A 21,738-nucleotide genomic window follows, 5' to 3' on the forward strand; every position below is an offset into this window, starting at 1 on the left:
ATGGTCACATGTGAACCAATCAGATTCCAATCTGGATGTGACACAGATCTGATTCAGGCTGGATTTGGCTGCAGTGTAAGGCCGGCTTTACACTGCCACTGAAATCTAGCCTGAATCAGATCTGAGTCACTTCAAAAGTGGAATCCGATTTTTTTAAAATAGTCTAAATCCAAACATGTCACATTCAGGTCACATGAAATCCGATTTTGAAAAACCACATCCAGAGGTAGTTTCAAATCCGATCCATATCGGATCTGAGGACATCTGACACAGTCTGAAAGCAGCAACCACATCCACCCCATTGAGTTATATGCAGGTCACATTCAAGTCACATCAAACTGGCCAACTTGGCCAAGCGTCACTTCAAGCTGCGCGAGCAGCGAGACCCGAGCGCGGCTGTAAATTACATCATTACAGAGCGCGAGTATTTACTATTTGATTACAGCCCACTGAGCACATGAGAAAAACAAAAGAGAAGAGAGAAAACACGTGAGCTAAACAGTGAAAACGAGAGAGAAGAGCGAAACACAAGAGTAAAGAAAAGAAGAGAGGAAAACAATATTAACGTGTGTTTACAAAGGTCTATTATGTCGCATTTCCTGAACGTAATCAGAACGTAATCAGCCAGCGTCGACGTAGTGACGTAACGTCATGACGCCTACGTCGTTACCACGGTAACCAAAGCATACATGTCGCCACAGGGCAGCTTTGGGCTGACGCTGTCTGAATGCACAGATCAGATCTGTGTCACTTGCAAATGCAGTGTGAAAAGTCGGGCCAAAAGATCAGATTTGAGAACAAATCGGATTTGGGCTGGATTTGACTGCAGTGTAAAGCCGGCCTAAATCAGGCCTTAAGGCTCTATCAATTAAGTGAAACATGTGAATGATTGAGAACAGTTTCCTGACTTAACTTCATCTGCACATGTGCCGTGCACAACGCTCATGTAAAAATATGATAAACACATTTGCACATCATATGCAATGTGTAGAAACACTATTAATATTGTGTATTGTTTATTTACTTGTATTTAATTTCAAGAAGACTTGGTAAACAGAATCAATTGTCATTTCTGATCTACCAGACTTTTCGGTCTCTCCTGTGGCATCTGGTCCTGATAACCTTTTCAAGTCGACATAGAGAACCCACTCAACCCCTGTCGGACCAGCAGCAGCAACCATGCCCATCATCAGCAACACCAACACCAACACCAATGACTTTAATGACTACTCCAGCGATGACAGCAGCCTCGATCGCTTCTTCACAGAGATCCCGGAGACTGAGACCATCAAGGGTGTCTACTTCCTACGTGCTCAGCTGCTTCACGACGCCGAGGCCTCCTATGTTATTGACCACACCCTGCAGGTTCTGGTCAACGTGGGGGGCAACCGCTACACCTTCCCCTGGAGCACGTTGGAGCAGTTCCCCCAGAGCCGGCTGGGACGCCTGCGTTTCTGCACCACCGCTGAGGAGAAAGCGCGACTGTGTGACGACTACGACGAAACCTGCCAGGAGTTCTTTTTCGACCGTAACCCTCGAGCCTTCCGGGTTATCCTCAACTTCTTAGCCGCGGGCAAACTCCGCCTGTTGCGGGAGCTGTGCGCCGTGTCGCTTAATGACGAGCTGGACTATTGGGGCGTGGACCCGGGCCACATGGAGCGTTGTTGCCGGCGCCGGATGATCACCCGCGTGGAAGAGGTGTCTGAGCGGGAGCGCCAAGAGGAGGAGTGGAGGGAGAGGAGGATGGTCCTGAAGAAAGCCGCTATCCAGAAGGCTGAGGTGGGATACCGCAGACTGCTCAGTATAGTCCGGGACGTGATGGAGAATCCTGAGTCGAGTACGGCAGGGAAGGTGTTTGCCTGCCTCTCTGTCATCATGGTGGTGATCACCGTTGTCAGCCTGTGCATCAGCAGCATGCCAGATCTCAGAGAAGAAGAAAGAAAGGTGTGTATGAAGCAGATGGCTATCTAGAATCAGCCTTAAAAAAAGGTTTGCCCACAATAGATAATACATTGTGATATGATTAAACATAAACATCAAACATAGACAGTCTAGATTTTCCAAGAAAAAGAAAGTCTGACCAGAACAAGGGATTAAACATATCCCTACCCAGCCATAACAATTAATGACCAGGGGGATTTCAAAACAGATGCATGGATTACCCCTCATCCCCACAGAAAATCGAACCCTGTCAATAAAACGAAACAAGAAAGTCTTACAATGACATAGTCAATCTTTAGCTAGCTATACAGTAGATAAGTATCTAGGTGTGCAGTTAGTGAACAAAGCCGCTCTGCAATACATAATCACTAAAACATTCTCAGATTCTGATTGAGGTGACCAGTATTAACCCCTTAAAAAAGCGTGAACATATCCTACTCAATCAGTGGTTGCCCATCAGTTGTTTGATGACCAACTAGCAATTCCATCCTAGTCGGGGGATCATTGTGTGTGTGTGTGTGTGTGTGTGTGTGTGTGTGTGTGTGTGTGTGTGTGTGTGTGTGTGTGTGTGTGTGTGTGTGAGTGTATGTATGTGTGTGTGCGTGTGCGTTTGTGTGTGTATGTGTGTGTGTGTGTGTGTGTGTGTGTGCGCGCGCGCGTTTGCTTGCGTGCGTGTGTGTAATGGAACTGTCAGGGTTCCACAGTGGTGTGTTCTAGGTTTTTTAGCCATACCATAAGTATTCCAACATGCGCACATATAGGCCTAATAGGCTATGCACTTGCACGTGGTAACTGAAGTTAGTGGAGGGTATACAATTCCTTTCTAATTCTCAGGGAACACACCACTGCTCCAACTATAGGGAGTCCCTCAAACTGCTTGGATAAAAAGAAAGGAAAAGAACAAACATTGTTTAGCAAAATGCAAACACATGAGGGGAGTTAGGAGTATAGCGTGGCACACCTTTGTGGATATAACAATACTGTGGTTGCCTAAGGGCAACCACACTAATTATGTTATCTTATTTCAGTAACATTAGACACTGACAAAGTCACCTCACCTGAGACAGAGAGAGAGAGATTATCCTTCCTTAGAACAGGAGATTCCCAAAGCTTTTCGTGTCATGACCCAGCTGTGCCCAGGACCCACTAGCCGGGGAGCCACAGGCCCAAAGTTTGAGAGGACCTGTGATGTCATAGCATACTTTTCTTTTCTTTTTTTTTTTTTTACTTTTTGAGCAGTGCAAACCGCTCCCATAAGTGGCTGTGCGTGTGTCCGTAGCCTTTTTTCTCAGCGTTTTGCCATAGTAAAATGTGTGTGCGTAGCATCATGTGTCTCACCGACGTCACTATACAGGAAAAGAATACAAAAATCACACCCAATGTGAAGTGAATATTCCCATTTTCTAGTTTTCCTCACGTACCCCCTGCAGTACCCCCGCGTACTTAGGGGTACACTTACCCCCATTGAGAAACACTGCTTTAGAGAAACGTTTTCTCTGACAGTGGACTCTGCTTTGCCAGGCCAGTGCAAGATAAAAAAAATAAAGAAAATTAATGATGACATGGCCTGCCATTTTCACAATGAGATATTGATGTTTGGATGTGGAGGTGTGCTACCTCTGATCACCTACTTGGCTAGCATGGTTGCTATTAAACAAAAAGAACCCACACAGTTGGAAATAGTAGCACGCAGTGTTGCCAATTCTGCTTATTATAAGCAACTTTGGACTTGTTTTCCTGTAGCCATTTGTCAACATCAGTTTTAGTGTTTTGGGGTTGTTTCTACAGTGTAGTTGGTTATTTGGGGTTGTTTCAGTTCAACCACTTTAATCCATGGGCTATTTGAAAACGAGTTGTGAACTTGTAGATCTGCTATTTTCAAAAATATCTTCTATGAGGGTCACTGGCACAAAAATATTTTCAGAGTGGCCAAATACATTAATGACATGATTAATTTTGGGTGTGAGTAATTGAGTAATTTGTTCTTACTGCCCAAAAACAACAGTGAAGCTTGATCTGACCTGCCCGAGTCGCTTATTTTGTGCTTGTTTCTCTCGCAAAATCTGGCAACGCTGACTTTTGGCTCAGATGTACATTTCTTTATTGCTACCTACCTCAGGTAACACGTTTTGGCAGGTGCCTTCATCAGAGCATGGTAAAAAGCTACAGTATGCACTGATGAAGGCCAGAGTCCTGCCTAAACGCATTAGCCTGAGGTAGCAATAAAGAAATGTGTACCTGAGCTGGCATCCTTTATTCTTTGGAGTGCCGCCATTTCCACCTCGGTGGTTTTGTATAAAGACATCGATGTTATGTCTTGTGAATGCGAATAACTGTTAAAACGGCACATCCACATCAAAATTATTTAGACAAACAATTGCAGCTGAACTGAACAGAACTATAATTTTGTAGTGTGACATTAAATTAAATTAATTGGGGGTTTGAAAATCCACATGCAAAAGTGTAATGTAGATAGATAATACACATTTAATAGCATTTATGAGGATTCTATGGCTAGGCTTGACACAAGCCAAGCTGTGCTCTGAAGTCAACCATATATCCTTGTGTACAAATAAATCACCCACCCACCATCCACCAAGATTCATTATTTCTCCAATACGCAGGCATTGACACTAAGGCTTGCCCACCTGCCCCCGGCAGGTAAATAAAACGTCAGGGCAGGTGAAGTTGGCTTTCAGGTTGCCCGACAGGGCAAGTGCTCATTTGAGAGGGGACGCAAACGTCTATAAACACAACACGAGATATCTGTCTAAACACCTGAACGTGGCCAGTGCGCTGTGTCTTCTGGTCTGTGGAATGTAAAATAAGAGCACTATTTACCTATAATGTACTGTTTTTACTGTTGCTACATTTAAAGCCATACTGTGTAAGATGCCCAACTAGTGGTCATTAGCCCTATAGCAAACCGCGGTCGCGTCCGCGTCTTTCGGACGTTTTTCGTACCTTCAGACCCCCGCGTCTGCCTCCACCTCGCTGAGATCTATCTTTTAAGGGGTCCCTTGTTCCTGTGCGTTCAGTAATTCCAGAGATACGGACTCCTTCACCCTGCCTGGTAGGCGAAATTACCTAGAGAAGGGATGGTACAAACGGGCGACAACAAATATGGCTGCCATAGCGACCCCACTTCAAGATGCGCTGTGATTGGCCGGCAGTTGTATAACCCTCGCTGTGATTGGCCGGTAGTGTGATGACGCAATTTTGGCGCGAGATCCGGTCCACGGCAAGGATCTCAGTTTACATAAAGAGAAGGCTTTACAGGCTGAAATTCACGGCGCGGATCTTCTAAAACTTTTGTGATTTAATAGTTAGGAGAATTTTAAGATTTGTTTTATAAAAAAAGTTACATAGTACAACTTTAAAAATAAAAAATAACAAGTGTGAACCCATAGACATATTCAATCATAGCTAAAGTATTTGGCATTTGGATTTGGAGGTATTGAGGTATGACATTTTATCGCACAGCCCCAGAAAGTAAAGAAATAAGTGTGAAATTGAGCGGTAATTAAAATCGTACCTATCATTTTATAATGGACAATAATGGATAATTACTTTTCGGGCAAGTGGGCATTACCTTCGGGCAAGTAGAACATGACCTGTACTTGCACGATGGGCAAGTGCCTCTGAGACCTTAGTGTCAACCCCTGAATACGTATACGTACCATATAGAAACGGTTGTTTTTGCTGAAGTACTGCTTTCCTCACTGCAGCTTTAAAGCTCTCACCACACTCCCATTTGTGAACGCAGTGGAGAAACATATGCCTTATAGGAACAAAGGCAGTTGTGTCTTAAGCTTAATTGGAACACACACAACATTAATTAACATTAAATCATGACAGATTCTGTGGGCAGGGAGGGAGATGTATTTACTTGAGAGTAGCCAACTGTTTGTCACTGCTGATGTACCCTGCTGGCTCACCAATGACGAGCCCAACATTTGTCCTAGTGATGATAACATGCCACTACTTTTCAATGTGTTGTTCACTATCGCCAATTTGTCTCCATACAGCTTGTCACTTTAATGTAATGATTGTTTCTTAGAGTACATCCTTGTTATAACTTGCCCCAGACCAGTGGCGGTCCCAGGCTATATGCCCCCCCCCCCCCCCCCCCCTAGACATAGACATTGTTGCAAAAAAAACAAACCATTTTCCACTTTGATTTGGGAACATTCATACATTCATAACGTGATGTGATCATGGCACTAGTTTATGCTTGAATTGTTATCCATGCTTATTGCTTAATGGTGTTGGATAAAGTGGGAAGAAGGAAGAGGGGAGAAACTGTTCTGTTGTGTGCTTACCCACAGACATCAGCTGCTTCCTTGAGTGTAAACAGTCATGGTTCTCCTCTCAGTTTAATCAAACATGCTGCTCTATGTTAAGCTTCCTTTTTTCCCCCCGTCTCTGTTCAATGCTGTGTGTTGAAAAGGCTGATCTACAGGACCGTGGGGGAGGGTGGGGGCGAACAGAACGTGAGAGTTGATCTTGCAGCCTAGTAGCAGGGTAGCAGCACTTTTTTTTCTCATCATCATGACGCCAGCATACCTATTCTGGAGGTAACATAAGCCAAAGATATCTGATGTACAAGCTCAAAATCCTCCGCTACGTGTTGTGAGCTTGTAGATAGGCAATGTTAAAGAGATTTGGTGTAGAGAAAAAAGTGGTCCAGTATAGAGCCAATTCAGGACATGTTCAGACCGGATATTGTCACCTTGCTCAAATAATGACCTAGGTATGTAATTTTATGAGGAAAATTATATTTATGCCTAAAACAGCTCTAAAATCACCTATCCTTAAAACGATAATGCTGTTCCCACCCCAGTTGTATAATGGCCTATCTGTGTGACCGTATGTCCATTTTATGTTGCCTAGGTCAAAGACAAAGTGATTCAGGCAAATTAATTTGGCCTTGTCTAGACGGATAACTTACTTCATTAATAAATTGTCAAAACACAAATTGGCAAGTCATTTAATCCGCTTATGTTGCATAACTCACAGACAACATTATTTGTATATCAATTGTCATATTGCTGTAAACGTTTTGGGCGAAATGATTAAGAAATATATTAGAGAATCTAACACACACATGCACACACACACACACACACACACACACACACACACACACACACACACACACACACACACACACACACACACACACACACACACACACACACACACACACACACCTTTTTCAGATAACAGATACTCTGTTTAAAAATACAATTCTATCCACATGTCCTTTGTTTTGCAAAATATCTCCTTACACATGAGAACCATAGAGTTATAATATATTGTATCTAGAGAATGGATGGCCCACCCCACCAGCCATGAAGTCATTTAATCCTCTTATGTTACATTACTGAACAGGCAGGTTTTTTGTATATCAATAGTCATATATTGCTATACAGCTTTTGGGTGAAATGATTAAGAAATATCAATTAGTTTGTTTTGGTTCAGTTTTTTCTGTTTTCTGATAAACCTTTTTACAAAAATGACATAGATAGACAGTTATTTTAGCAAGGTATATATATATACAGCTCGGCAAAAGCTAATTCATCCCAGTGTATGATAGAGGTCATTTTCACAATAATGTAAATCTCTACGATGCATTTTTTATTACGATATTGATTTAACCGATTATACCTAGTTCATGTGGTTAAAGATAATACCACAATGTGATATTACAACTTATTTATAGACTTAGCTTGATTCAACAAGTTACAGTGTGCTAACAAACTACTGTATTTTAAACCTTTAATTTAATTAGTATCTCTTCCCGTTTTTTCTCCTCAGGGTGAATGTTCCCAGAAGTGTTACAACATGTTTGTGGTGGAGTCAGTTTGTGTGGCCTGGTTCACCTTTGAGTTTGTGCTGCGATTTCTCCATGCGCAGAGCAAGCTAGCTTTTGCTCGCAGTGCCCTCAACATCATCGATGCAATCGCCATCCTGCCCTACTACGTGTCACTGGCCGTAGAGGTCAAAGATTTGTCACATGAAGAACAACATAGTGCTGGACCAGGCAGAGGGTACCTGGACAAACTGGGCCTGATTCTGCGCATGTTACGGGCCCTGCGCATCCTCTATGTTATGCGACTGGCTCGCCACTCGCTGGGCTTGCAGACCCTGGGCATGACCATAAAGCGCAGCACGAGGGAGTTTGGCCTGTTGCTGCTGTTTGTGTGCGTGTGCGTGGCCCTCTACTCCCCACTGGTCCATCTAGCTGAGAGTGAACTGGCACCTTATGCCTCCAGCCCTCCGAGGTACAGCTTCAGCAGCATACCAGCCACGTATTGGTGGGCCATCATCACCATGACCACAGTGGGCTACGGTGACATGGTTCCATACAGCATCCCTGGACAGATGGTCGCACTGGTCAGCATCTTGAGCGGAATCCTCATAATGGCTTTCCCGGCCACATCCATCTTCCATACGTTCTCCCGCAGCTACCAGGAGCTCAAGCAGGAATACAAAAGACTGTGGAAGGAAGAGCAAAAGGAGGCTGACATGGTTGTCTCATTCGATCAATCATTTTCTCCTGTGCCCACGGGAGACGATGATCGAGTCATGTCATCCACGCTTCCGTCTACGGCCTTTTGATTACCTGGAAATCTGTTGTCATGGCGTCATGTCATTAACCACATGAACCCTAGCACCCCTATTCCGGGGTGAACATTTGATGAAAATAGCAGATCTACGCAATGGCCTGTGTGCTTGTAGATCTTCTTTTTTCAGTGATGACAATTATTGTGAGTGAAAACGGGAGGGGAGCTAGTATAGAGCTCTGGGGGACCCCAGTCAACCAAGTATAGCCTAGGTATTAAGTGGTTAATGACATACTGAAATGATACTTTGACAATTGAAAGCTTGTGTTGTTACATTATGTATTGTATTCAAATCTTGTTGTTGTGGCCTATGCATACTCTGAGTCTGAATTCATGCTCTTCAAGTAGCAGTGGTAGCTTATACCTTTAACAACATAATGCCTTATCATGTGACAAACAAATTAGTGCATTCAGTATAATCATTATTCACATGGAACTTAAAAACCACAGTACAGTACAAAATACACATTTGAAATAGAAAATGTGAATAAAATCTAAGATAGAAATCTATGCTAATATACGCCACGCTCATGTTTCATGCTAAAGTCTACATCAATGATTATGTAAAATGCCAGAGAAGAACAAACTGAGAATGCATAGTAACTTAAAAACAAAAGAACAATCACATAAAAACAAGCTATGGTGAACCAGAAAGCAAAACGATGAGGTGGAATTGCTGCTTATGTGTGTAACTGTGTTATGTCTGCCATTGTTGTTGTTGCAGCTGGTGCAGGAGCATGCTGACCAGTAAAATGCACATTTACTGGTCAGCATGGGCTAATTGAGGTGTGTCATTCTCAAAAGTTCTTTTTGTATTCTTTTTTTTAGGCCTTGTCTTGAGGTAGTCCTCATTTTTAAACATATTGCACAAGATCATAACTTGATTTCATCCACTCTCTGTATGTTCTCAATGCAACATCAGTCCAATTTGTCATAGAATCCATTAACATAGCTAACTTCCTCATGTAACGGGATGGTGTTTTCTGCTGGTGTTTCAGTCCGAGTGTATCAAAGGTTGCGTTCTGAAATGCGCACCGGGTGTGTGCTCAGTGTAGTGAGTGCCTAAACACAACCCTAATCCTAACCCTAATCTCAGTAAAACTATGCCTAAACTCAACCCTAACCCTAACCTTAACCACAGTAAAACTATGCCTAAAACTAACCCTAACCCCTAACCCTAACCACACCCGGTGCGCATTTCCAAACGCACCCTTTGATACACTCGGACTGAAACACCAGCAGAAAACACTCTCAACTCATGTGACACTGTGTGAAGCACAGTAATAACATTGTAAAAAGATCTTTCAGAAAGTGACAAATGTGAGAAGGGCGGGCTATAAGGAAAACAGTTTGGGAATCACTAACATAGAGGGACATTGTAGTATGTCTAGTACATAATGAACACAAGGGATATAACAGGGGTGCCCAAAAGGTAGATTGTGATCTACTGTACCAGTAGATCACCAAGGGTGTGCAGGTAGACCACATGACATGCCTCTAAAAATATACAATTAAAATATAAAAATAATATGTCAATATGACATCAAGAAGGGCCTGTCAGCTCCCTTCATGGCCTCTAAAGTAGGCAAACCTCCAATGCAATACTTTGTTCAAGAGTCAGTAGCATTACAAAGAACCCCAAAACCTACCACTTCCATACAGAATGGGATTAAGACATTTTCCCCAGTATTTCCCATTTATTTCCCCCTTACAGTAAGTGTGTTTGTCTAAAATGTAACGCCAGTGCGGCTATTCCAAAGCCCCCCTCAGGCCCTCAGCTAAAACATTTTGGATGGGTAGATCATGTTGAGCTAGTCATTTTAAAAGTAGATCTTACGTCAAAAAAGTGTGGGCACCCCTGGGATATAACAATGGACCAAACTGAGCAAAAAGCTGTATGTAAACCATGACATTCATGCCATAGCAACGGCTGTATAAACTTATACCAGTAGTAACGCAACTGCAGTGAAAATGTTAAAATCAAATGTTAGACTATAGCCTATGGGATTTATTATTTGTCAATAAAAGTAAACACGTCATTTACCATTTTTCGTTTAGGCGGAAAATGGAATTTCCTTTCCCAAAACTTTGAACCCTATCCCCATTTTCCCATAAAGTTGCTAACAATCAAACAGACCAATCGGATGAGTACGGGGTAATAACTCACCAGTAATAATATTAATACTTGAGTTACCAGTTTAAATGGTTCGTTTGTGTTGTTTGAAACACAGTTGTATTCTTTTGAAGTATACCTCCCCTTGAACATCCTTTACACACCACTATGCTCACAACCTGCCTGTTTTCACAATAACATGTTGAATTAAGTATCTTTACAAATGTTTGATTACTGCAGAATTTTAGTTTACTATACATCCACACACACTGTACTCAATACAGTAGATATATTGTTTCTGTCGGGTGGACACCTCCTATGTCCAAAACATTCATAATTCAAATTCAAAAACGGACGATATACTTTTGTGTGACACTGTAGTATGGTGAAGTAGGGGGGGAAAGGGGGGAAAGGGGGGGGGGGGTAAAATATGGAGCTAAGAGGTTTCTGCCCGACAGCAACCGATACCCAAATATCACCACCTTCATGATGTTGGATTTCTATCTCAATAATGGATAGAACGATGACTCCAGAGACTTCTCTTGTTTATGCTTGTTTGATGTGTGTCCTGCATTACCAAAATCACTTGTTTGCCCAGCTGATCTGATTACATGAGTTTCATGATGATGCCATTTCAGCTTATCAGAAATAAAATGCATTATAGTCAACAGACACAGTTGACTGCCATTGTATCTTTCTCTGTAACTGTATTTAAATCTCCAATTTCCAAATTGCATGGAAAGATGAATAACAAAACTAAACAAAGATGCCTAAACAAGGTAAATTATTCCTCACAAGCTTCTCCCATATCAAAGGTAGAGGCAGCAAACAGCTGCAGTTGTCTGTTGTGTCTTGTGTGTACAATAATTAATAACGGAGACATTGTCAGATATGGGAATGAAGGATTTATCATAATCAGCATCATAATTTAGGCATTTGGCAAATGCTCTTATCCAGACCGAAGTCTGCAATCAGAGTAAATGTCATGAACCTTCAACAAACAAAGAGAACAATGTAGTGCTTCACAGAAACTAGGATAACAGGTAAACAAACCTGCAGTCTAAACAACATGATATCTAAATAACATGCTTTTCATTTGTGGTCGAGCAAAACAAATGGTGAATAAGAAAAATGTGAACAGGGAACCAACATTGTGCATGCTATAACAGGCATCTATCAAAAAAGGTAACAAATTAAGGGCAGCATCAGGGAACATCAGATGCATAGAAATATTAATCTATATCTATATGTAGGTAAACCAAGAACCTCTCATCAGTCCAACAGCAATCTGGGAACCCATCATCAAAGAAAGAGCGACGCCCACTTGGTCTATCTCTCTTCCTTGCATAGCCATCATTGACTCTGTCTCGAGAGATTGGTATGTACAGTTAAACTATACAAACTATACTATAGGATGCCAGGTCAACAATGACCACATACTATCTAAATTACATTTTAGCCTTTGCAGAAAGCTGCAAGGTTGTAGACTAGAGACTATAGGGTAAGTGCTACGGGCTAAAGTGGAATCTGAAGAGTTGAGTCTTCAGATTACGGTGGAAACAAAATACTGGGGATCTCCATGGGCATAAGGGGGTAACCTAACAGGGCAACATCTGGGAATGCCCATACTGTATATGGACATTTTATTTATTTTATTAATATATATCCATATACATATATGGACTTAATATTAACGTTTTCGGCCTGGGATTGATGACATCAGAAATATACATATATGGGCATAAAAGGGATTTTGTTTCTGGGAATGACATATGGACTTTTTATTTTATTTTATCCTTTATTAATAATAATATGTATCCATATACATACAATATATTTTATGCCCATACATGGAGATCCCCATCTGAACCAGCCACACAGATATGGGCCATGCCTTTGCCATTTGGCCAGTGTATATTAGTAAAGCCAAGCAGGGCCTTGGCGAGTTAGGGCCTGGGTTTGATGCCTTGGGATCTCCATATTTGGGCATAAGTGTGTACCCTAACAGGGCATCATCTGGGAATGCCCATACTGTATATGGACATTTTATTTATTTTATCCTTTATTAATATATATCCATTTACATATATGGACTTAATATTAACGTTTTTGGGGAAAGTAGGGTGTAAATCAGAGTAAAGCAAGCTTTTGGGCCAGTTAGGGCCTGGGATTGATGACATCAGAAAGTGGAACAGGAAGTGATGTCACAGTGACAGTATATGGATATCCAGGGTTTGATCTTTGATGAGGTGATGTCACGTAACATCACTTCCTGTACTGACTGAAAGACGGACACTTCCTGTACTGACGGACAAGCTACGACATTTCTCATGGTATACTGCAACCTTCGGTCTCAATCATCATAAATTGAAAGTAATGGGGTAAGGTAGAGTCTGAAGAGGTGAGTATTCAGACTGCTGTGGGAAATGTTCTGACTTGGGAGAGAGTAATTACAGGGCAGTCAGAACATGTTTTCAACATGTCCTCAACATGCCACAAACTGAAAAGTACAAAAGAATCACATATTTCTTTGTGTGAGCAGTGGTTTTTTTTCATATCAAGGACACCCTAAAATACTTGGCCACAGACAGCCTTCTGAACATCTTTTGTGTAAGGGGACCCATATAAGATTGTTAAACATGTTCAAGATTTATTTGAAAATAGCTGATCTACAAGCTTTTGTGTCTGCTTTTCAAATAACCAATAGCCAATATACTGTATAAGATTCTGATGCTATATTAACACATTTTGCTGGCGACCCCCTGGAATTCCCCGGGAGCACACTTTGAGAACCACTGACTTAAAGCATCAGATTCTTTCTACAGAACACTTTAATGTCTTGTAAGGACATAACTAATTGGAAACTAGTTTGTGTCTCAGAATCCATCTTATCCACAGTTTCTCTTGATAGAGCAAACAGAACAAAACACACAAGAGGAAGGTGTTCTGTTTGAGCTCACAATCTAAGGTTCAAATTCCAAGGGTGTGTGGGCATATAAATTGAAACACCTGTTTGAGCTTGAATTACATTTTTATAAAACCTAATACAGGTATGTAAAAGAATATACAATGTATCAATATGAAGAAGAAAAACAAATCACTCTGTAAAAAAGGATCCTTGGTGCACCACACAATACAACACACTGCAAAATTTGAGTTACAAATAATCGCTTCAAAAATACATATACCGGTATTCAAAGATTTGTAAACATTTTCACGATTTTTCTAAAATGTGCCGCGCTGTGAGCTTGTAGATCTGCTATTTTTCAATAGCTGAAGTATAAAATAATTAAGGCCCCTCCACCTTGGGCCCTAGTAACTCAGTCCCACTCCCCCCCCCCCTTGTGACGCCCCTGATTACACAACATGTGAAACCTGAACACCTGTGTCATTTGCTGAAACAAATAGCTAGAGGCGGGGTTTTAGTGCAGGAGGAACTAACCTGTGGTTGCCAGTAACAATTTACATATCCTAGGGAGAATAGTGGTGAACTCTGGAGAGACAATTCTATGGTAACACTGCATGTAGGAATACTCCTATACTGGTGTCAACACAAGCTACTAGATTGAGCCACCATCTGCTGGTGTGATCGCAGGCATGAAGAATTAACAGCCTGGTTTGTAACATCTTATTTTCAACCTTTGTGCTGTTTACAGGATAAAACCTACCTGAATGGGCCAAAAGGAAAGAGCTAAAGGTCAGGTTGAAGTGATGCCTTATCAATGGCTATCACACATTCAAATACTTCTATCCAGCATCCCTGCCAACACACAGAGTGTGTCAACAATCGTGCATGGCTACACAGAGGTTTGGAGGATGAAAAACTGGATATACCAGTAGAACAACATAGGCAGTCGTACTGTCTGGTACCTAATACCTATAGGAAAGGAACGGTCACTGAAACCTGTGAGCACACGAGGCTTTCAACATGTTAGAGAATGGCTTTGCTAACAGCAGAGGAAGGTATGTATGCCACTTCTTTATATACCACTTCATCATTTTATTTGTATTTTAAATAGGTATGGGAGATTGGAGGCAAGCCATTCCAGAAAGTTTGATGAAGTATCACAAACAAGTTGGACTTGTTGCTGTCAAGTTACATTTTAGATTTGTGTCTGTTCAATCTGTTATGTTTTCTTCTGTATAATGGGGTGAATGACGTGATATTACTTGTCATGACTATTTGCATGAAGGAATTAGCAAGTCAGCATTATAGAAGAGAGACATACAGATACTGTAAGATTTTAAATTAACATTAAGGAATCAGTAAAACCTGTACACAGTATCACTTGCTCAACAACGATTTAATTTAATAGACAACGATTTGGCCGGGGACCTTCTGCGGATATAATGTGATGTGCCTGAAGAAGGATTTAGACCAGAATGTTCCATAAAGTTTTTAGCCTTTAATAAATAATAATATTGCTATAGGAAAGAAATTACACACAGAGCAACTGCGAGTCGTCAAATCAATGGCAGTTGCTAATTACAGTTTTTTTTTGTCTTCACATTTATATATTTGGTTGCTGTAATGTTTAGCAGTTTACATTGCACAAATATAATGAACATAAGCCTGATGACAGATTGAACTGAGAAACTTGCCAGCTGTGCAACCATTTATTCAGTATTGGTAAAGTATTTCACAAAGAAGCTTTCTCAGCGTAGATAGACAACTATATAACTAAATGATTATGAAGTGCCTTCAGGTAACTGTTTGAAAGTTGAAAGTTTACTTGATCTGACTTTTTGTTCAGGTGGGGATTGCTTTGGAGCCCAGACCCACCCACTGCCCAAGGCAATGGTGGTGCAAAAAAGAATGATCAGTGCACATTGTAGTAGCCTACATTCTGTACTTTCCACAGCACTGTACTTATCAAACAACAATAAACAATACATACGACAGCACACAATAACACCAACAGCAACATAACATGACATGACATGACATGACATGACATGACATGACATGACAGACAGCAGTGTGTACACCTGTTCAGCAAGGCCTTTTAGTTTAAGGCGGCTATGACTGCAGGTTTTCCCTTATAAGCAAGCCCTTTTGCACCTCAGTGTTGTGTATACTGTATAGGGCAGCGGTACTAATAAATGTACATGTCAATGACCCCGGAATTGACAGACACCCATTGATTGATTGAAGTATTTATTAGAAGTTTACGTAGGAAAAGGTACAGTTTCATGACATAGTACAGTTCACTGGTACAAAGAAGGTCAACTAAAAGGATAAGCTCAGGAGAGACGACTTGAGGCTTGTTTACATTGAGATCCTTTTTTTAACTAATACAACATTGAATGACAGAATAAGTACTATGCAGAAGATATCATCAGAAAAACTAAAATGTATATTTACTATAGCTGCCTCTGTAATTGTTATTCATTTGAAAATATTTTGGCTAGGGACCCCAATAAGATAACATTTGTGTTGTTTCAAAATTATCATTATTGTTGATGTTCAACTTTTTTGGAAAATAGCAACAGCAATGCGATTATAGATCGACCACTGGAGTTCCCAGGACCACACTTTGAGAACTACTGCACTAGGATAAGGTTGTGATTGGTGTAGTTTGCCTTGTGAGGTTTGGTATGGGGAGACCAAATATTCTGGCACAGTGTACTTTAGTATATTTTATTTACCATTGCCTGGTTTAATGGTGTGGCTATGATTTCAAGAAAACTGTTATGTTGAGGTAAAGCTGTCTATGTCACTATATATGTGATCTTTCCTTTCAGAGAGACTAAGGTGGAGGCTGGGAAGGTTGCAGAAAGTGGCAAGTGTTGCAGGCTTCCATGCAAGCGCTGTTTCTGTTCCATTTTGATTGTGACGGCAATTTTATTTTTTTACAAGGTGAATGTCATGGAAAAGGCAGCAGACTGGAGCCCACAATGGTGGATACATCAAAACACAACGAAATGGTGGATGCCATACAAAAGCCTGTTCACAACAGCATTTCCCAACATCAAGGAAAACGCTACGGGCACAATATTCAAATCCCAAACAAATGGGAATATAATTAAGACCAACTCCTCAGTTTTCCTACAACCTGAGGAGATGAATGCTACAACAATATCAACCATAACAGTGGTGCATACTACAACAGTATCCACTCCACGGACAACACTGCCTACACCACCTCCTTATGTATCTCCAGGACCGTACTTAGTGGAGTATCCATATCACTACCACTTCACTGTGGATGAGCCAGAGAAATGTAAACAACAGAAGCCCTTCGTTGTTCTGATCGTCCCGGTGGCTCCCCACAACAGGGCAGATCGTGACATCATCCGCAGGACATGGGGGAGTGAAAGCCCTGTGCTGGGCAAAGTGGTGAGCCTGTTCTTTTTATTAGGAAAGCCGTCGGGAGAAAATGCAGAACAAACCCAACAGCAAGTGTTGGAGGAGAGCAGAGAGCACCAGGACCTGCTACAGAGTGACTTCCTGGACTGCTACAAGAACCTAACCATCAAGACCATGGTGATGTTGGAGTGGTTGGACTCTCGCTGCTCCATGGCCTCCTATGCCATGAAGATTGACTCAGACACGTTTCTTAATGTGCACAATTTGGTCGACATGCTGTTGAAAGCTCCCAAAGACAAATATATGACCGGACTTGTCGCACATGGGGCTGCAGTTCTGAGAGGACCACACTCTAAATGGTACCTACCAGTTGATATATTCCCTGAGTCACAATATCCTCATTATGCATTAGGGCTGGGCTACGTTTTGTCCTTAGACCTGCCTAGAAAGCTTGTGGAGGCATCCAGGCATGTTAAAGCTGTTTACATTGAGGATGTATATTTGGGCTTGTGTATGAGATACCTGGGTATTTCACCCACCGACCCCCCAAACTGGTATCTTTTTCAAGTGTTTCCTGTGACTTATAGTCGCTGTGCTTACTCCAAGTTAATAACCACCACAACTAATCGAGATATGGATCGTATGAACATTTGGAAAGACTTTAAAAGACCAGGTCCATACTGTTGATAGTCAAGCACTGCGAATAATCTTTCTGGTTACATTGCAATACATGTTGGACAACACGGACGTTTTCCTGAATTTAAAGACATCTGGTGAATGTGAAAGACTGTTTTGCATAATGTCATTCAGGGAAACTCATCACATATCCTAGTATGGGAGAGCGGGGTAAACTGAGACACCGGGTAAACTGAGACACTCCATTTATCTTGGCAATGGAACACATTTGTGGTCATGTGACCATTATATTTTCAAGCCCTTTGAATTTCCCACTTGCCATGAAGAGAGAAACCTGATAGTGCTGTAGAAAACATGCTTTTTTCACAAAAATGTGTTTTTTGCATGTAAAAGTAAATTTTCTTGCTGTCACATAATCAACTGTTGTGTCAAAGCAAATTGATGCAGGGACAACATTTTACATCATACATGTTGATTAACTACCAACTTATAAATCCATGTGATAGATGCTAGATGAAGATTACCCTGAATTGATAAAAGATATCACTTTTCCCAAAATGTGGCTGTGGGGTAAAGTGAGACAATTGCTTCGGGGTAAAGTGAGACACTATCTCACATTATCCCAACATGATAGACATGGAGATAGCTGTAAAAACCTGATTAAAGGGTGTACCAAACTTTTCTCAGTTGATTCTTATGTAATTTTCCCTGTAGAACCCATTTCTGATATATATTCTTATGTGTCGTGCATAATTAATGAGATAATTAGCATATTGGACAAAATGTGCTAATTATCTCATTAGTTATGCACAATACAACAATATACTTTGCAGAAATGCATTCTACCGGAGAAATTACATTAGGATCAACGGAGGAAAGTTTGGTAAACACTTCTATCAACTTTTATAGGGTTTTTAGTTTTTCTTTCTGCCCATGTGTCACATTATTTGACACACAGGTGGAAATGACAGGACAAACCCTATTAAAAGACTTTCTGCTATGTACATTTTTGTGTTGTGCATATTTAACCTGGTTAACTGGGTTTTTGGTTTGTAGTTTTGGTAGTTTTAAAGTGAAAAAAGTGAGTGGATCACTTTACCCCGTTAAACTGAGACACAAGACCACTTTTTTTAAAACAATCATATTTTCTCTGCCTTTTGTCTTGAATATGTTCTGATAACTTCCATTGTTAGGAAACATCCCAAATTACTGGTAAATGTGTACATTTTTACTGATATATCTTTTAGTTCGCCTATAGGGGAGAAAATGTAAAAAGTGTCTCAGTTTACCCTGCTCTCCCCCTATGACATCATATCAGGAAATGGTTAAAATATCAGGCTACTTGCAATGTACAACATTTATCAAGCGAGTCCAAGATCACAAAATGTAAGTGGTTGGTCTTCTGACGATAAGTTTACTTTGGTCAATCTGAATACATTTCATTTTCTGCCATAAGAAAAACTGTCTTGGGTGTGAATAAAATATGTGATACCTGCTGCTGATGTCTCTGCCTTTATTCTTGTTTTTGAATACAAACTATGTATATATTTTATGTATTTCTTTCCCTCTATTCTTAAAATTATAACTGTAATTTGACACTTTACACGTGTCAAGTTGAGATGTGAGAAATAAACTTGATGTTGACTGCACCAATGTATGACAGGTGAATCCTTGTCTCTCTTTCTGTTACTTAAAAGAAACACATTAGCAAGAATGTAAAAGTTCCTAGTCAGTGCCATTACATAACATGCAAGTCCATAACATGCAAGTCCATTTTAGTTTATTAAAAATGAATACACCATAGCTACAAGAAAGTTTGGCTAGCTTACAGGGAAGAAAAACAAAAGCTTTCAGTATGAGTTTTCATGTCAGGAGTATTGTGATAGAGCCTTTATTGTCCACTATTTAATATTCAATGGTTCTCTCATCCCTATCCTTAAAGTATCCTATACATACAGTTGATGTCGTGCTGGCCATTCTCTCTGATCAGTTAATGTATATACTGTAGTCTATATGAGAGAGATGGTGGCAGTTATTCTTTGCACAGCATATAGGTCATTGTTAGGTTGAAGGTGACAGACTGTGACCACATCCTCTCCTCTTGTGCTGTGCTCCACACCAGACACAGCAGACAGATTTAGTTGTCTGTGAACAGCTAATCTTCGGTACAAGCATCATTGGGTTGATCACTGACACACACACACACACACACACACACACACACACACACACACACACACACACACACACACACACACACACACACACACACACACACACACACACGTTCTTACAAGTGGTACTGCTTTTTTGCAAGTAAGAAACATCTCTTTAAATTAAGTTAATGAAGGATTTTCTGACTCCTGCTGCTAACCCATACACACTTTTATCTCCTCCCGTTTAAATTAACTAGACCATAGAATGACAAAAGAACAAGCTGACAAAGTTTCTAAATCTATCAAAATCAGACTTTCTTTTGTATATCCTTGGACGTTGGCTTCTGTGTCCAGGAACGTGGAAGAATGGCCTTAATTAAAGATACATCCAGCAGTTGCAGGAACTTAACATTTCTTAAAAGTGCTTTAAAAGTCCTCACTCCTGTGACAAACATCTGACTTGCACTGCCCCCTCTGGGTATTTAGGAGTATTCTCATTGCATCATTATATACTTGCAAACTTTGCATACTAGATTCTTTATAACATGACCCTTAAACAGAGACACTTTCACTTTCGTACCTTATGAAGGTAACACAACTTATTAAGTCTAAATGTCCCTATCAACATTACTAATAGGTCTACTAACAGCCTATATTTGGTGTATATGCTACACATTTTGATTGAATTAATCCAAGCTGGAACGCAAATTAACATATTATTCAGGCCACGTTGTGAGCTTGTAGATTGGCTTCTTAAACATTTGTTTTCTAATTCATGGAATTTCTTCGATTTTTCTTTCATTAATTAATTAAATTAGGTTTATACATTTTTTCATTACTTAAGCATAAAAATAGTAGGTTAAATAAAGGGACCTATAAAAATGTGTCTGCGACCCACAAATAGGTCCCAACCCACTGTTTGGGAAACTGTTCTCGGCCACCTGTTTCTCCCAAATGGAACATGAGGCTCTTTCCTGGGCTGTGATTCTTTCAGCTTATTCTAACCGGAGTTCTGTGAAACCATGGGAAACGCATAAAGTGGTGTTGCTCTGGATTGTTGAACGTCTAATTCATAATAATGTACTATAAATTGAGCTTAAAGCTATACTGTGTAAGTTGCTCACCTAGTGGTCATAGCAAACCGCGGTCGCGTCCGCGTCTTTCGGCCGTTTTTCGCCGCGGACCGGGCCTCACATCCCCGCGTCTGCCTCCACCTCGCCGAGATCTATCTTTAGAGGGGTCCCTGGTTCCTGTGCGTTCAGGCATTCCGGAGAAACGAACTCCTTCACCCTGCCTGGTAGGCGAGGTTACCTTTACTCGAGTATAGAGACACACGGGCGACTACAAATATGGCCGCCATAGCGACCCCACTTCAAGATGCGCTGTGATTGGCCGGCAGTGTATAACCCTCGATGTGATTGGCCGGTAGTGTATGATGACGTAATTTTTCCGCGAAAACCGGGGCCCGGTCAGGATCATAGAAAACATATTAAGAGAAGGCTTTAGAAACTGAAAATAACGGAGTGGGTGTTCTAAAACTTTAGCGATTTAACAGTTAGGACAATTTTAAGATTTGTTTTATAAAAAAAGTTACATGGTATAACTTTAAATCAAAGCATTATTATAAATTATGTTATTATAAATATTATTTGTCAGGCTCTAGGAATGTCTGATGTCCATAGTTTCAGGTGATGGAAGGTCCTTTGTTTCCCTTCACAGTCCAAAATATTATCTACTATGGATTAGCCTACATTGTAATATTCTATGACATAATGTAACTTTAAAATATTTGCTCTCTATGATAAAGATTAGAAACTTGGACCCTTTTCATATAGGCCTTGTTAGGTGCAGTACTTTTGCTGAATTTAAGGTTATAGTAATTCACGGATTCAAAAAAGAAAGAAAAAAAGGATATCTTAATATACACCATGAAAATAATATATTTCAGAATAA

At 40.7% G+C, this 21,738-nt stretch overlaps 2 protein-coding genes across 2 annotated transcripts; both read left to right on the forward strand.

The window, feature by feature from the left end:
• Positions 1–1,179: 1,179 nt before the first annotated feature.
• Positions 1,180–8,565, forward strand: LOC308288676 (voltage-gated potassium channel regulatory subunit KCNG4-like; the record flags this gene model as incomplete). The annotated part of the gene is made up of 2 exons (XM_080730147.1): positions 1,180–1,944; positions 7,762–8,565. The coding sequence occupies 2 exons, from the start codon at positions 1,180–1,182 to the stop codon at positions 8,563–8,565; spliced, it is 1,569 nt and encodes a 522-aa protein (XP_080586273.1).
• Positions 8,566–16,747: 8,182 nt separating this feature from the next.
• LOC308288677 (beta-1,3-galactosyltransferase 2) lies at positions 16,748–17,680 on the forward strand (the record flags this gene model as incomplete). The annotated part of the gene is made up of 1 exon (XM_080730148.1): positions 16,748–17,680. The coding sequence occupies one exon, from the start codon at positions 16,748–16,750 to the stop codon at positions 17,678–17,680; it is 933 nt and encodes a 310-aa protein (XP_080586274.1).
• Positions 17,681–21,738: the final 4,058 nt, after the last annotated feature.

This window comes from Nannobrachium achirus (genome assembly GCF_963921795.1).
Source record: "Nannobrachium achirus genome assembly, chromosome: 7".
Lineage (NCBI taxonomy): Eukaryota > Metazoa > Chordata > Actinopteri > Myctophiformes > Myctophidae > Nannobrachium > Nannobrachium achirus.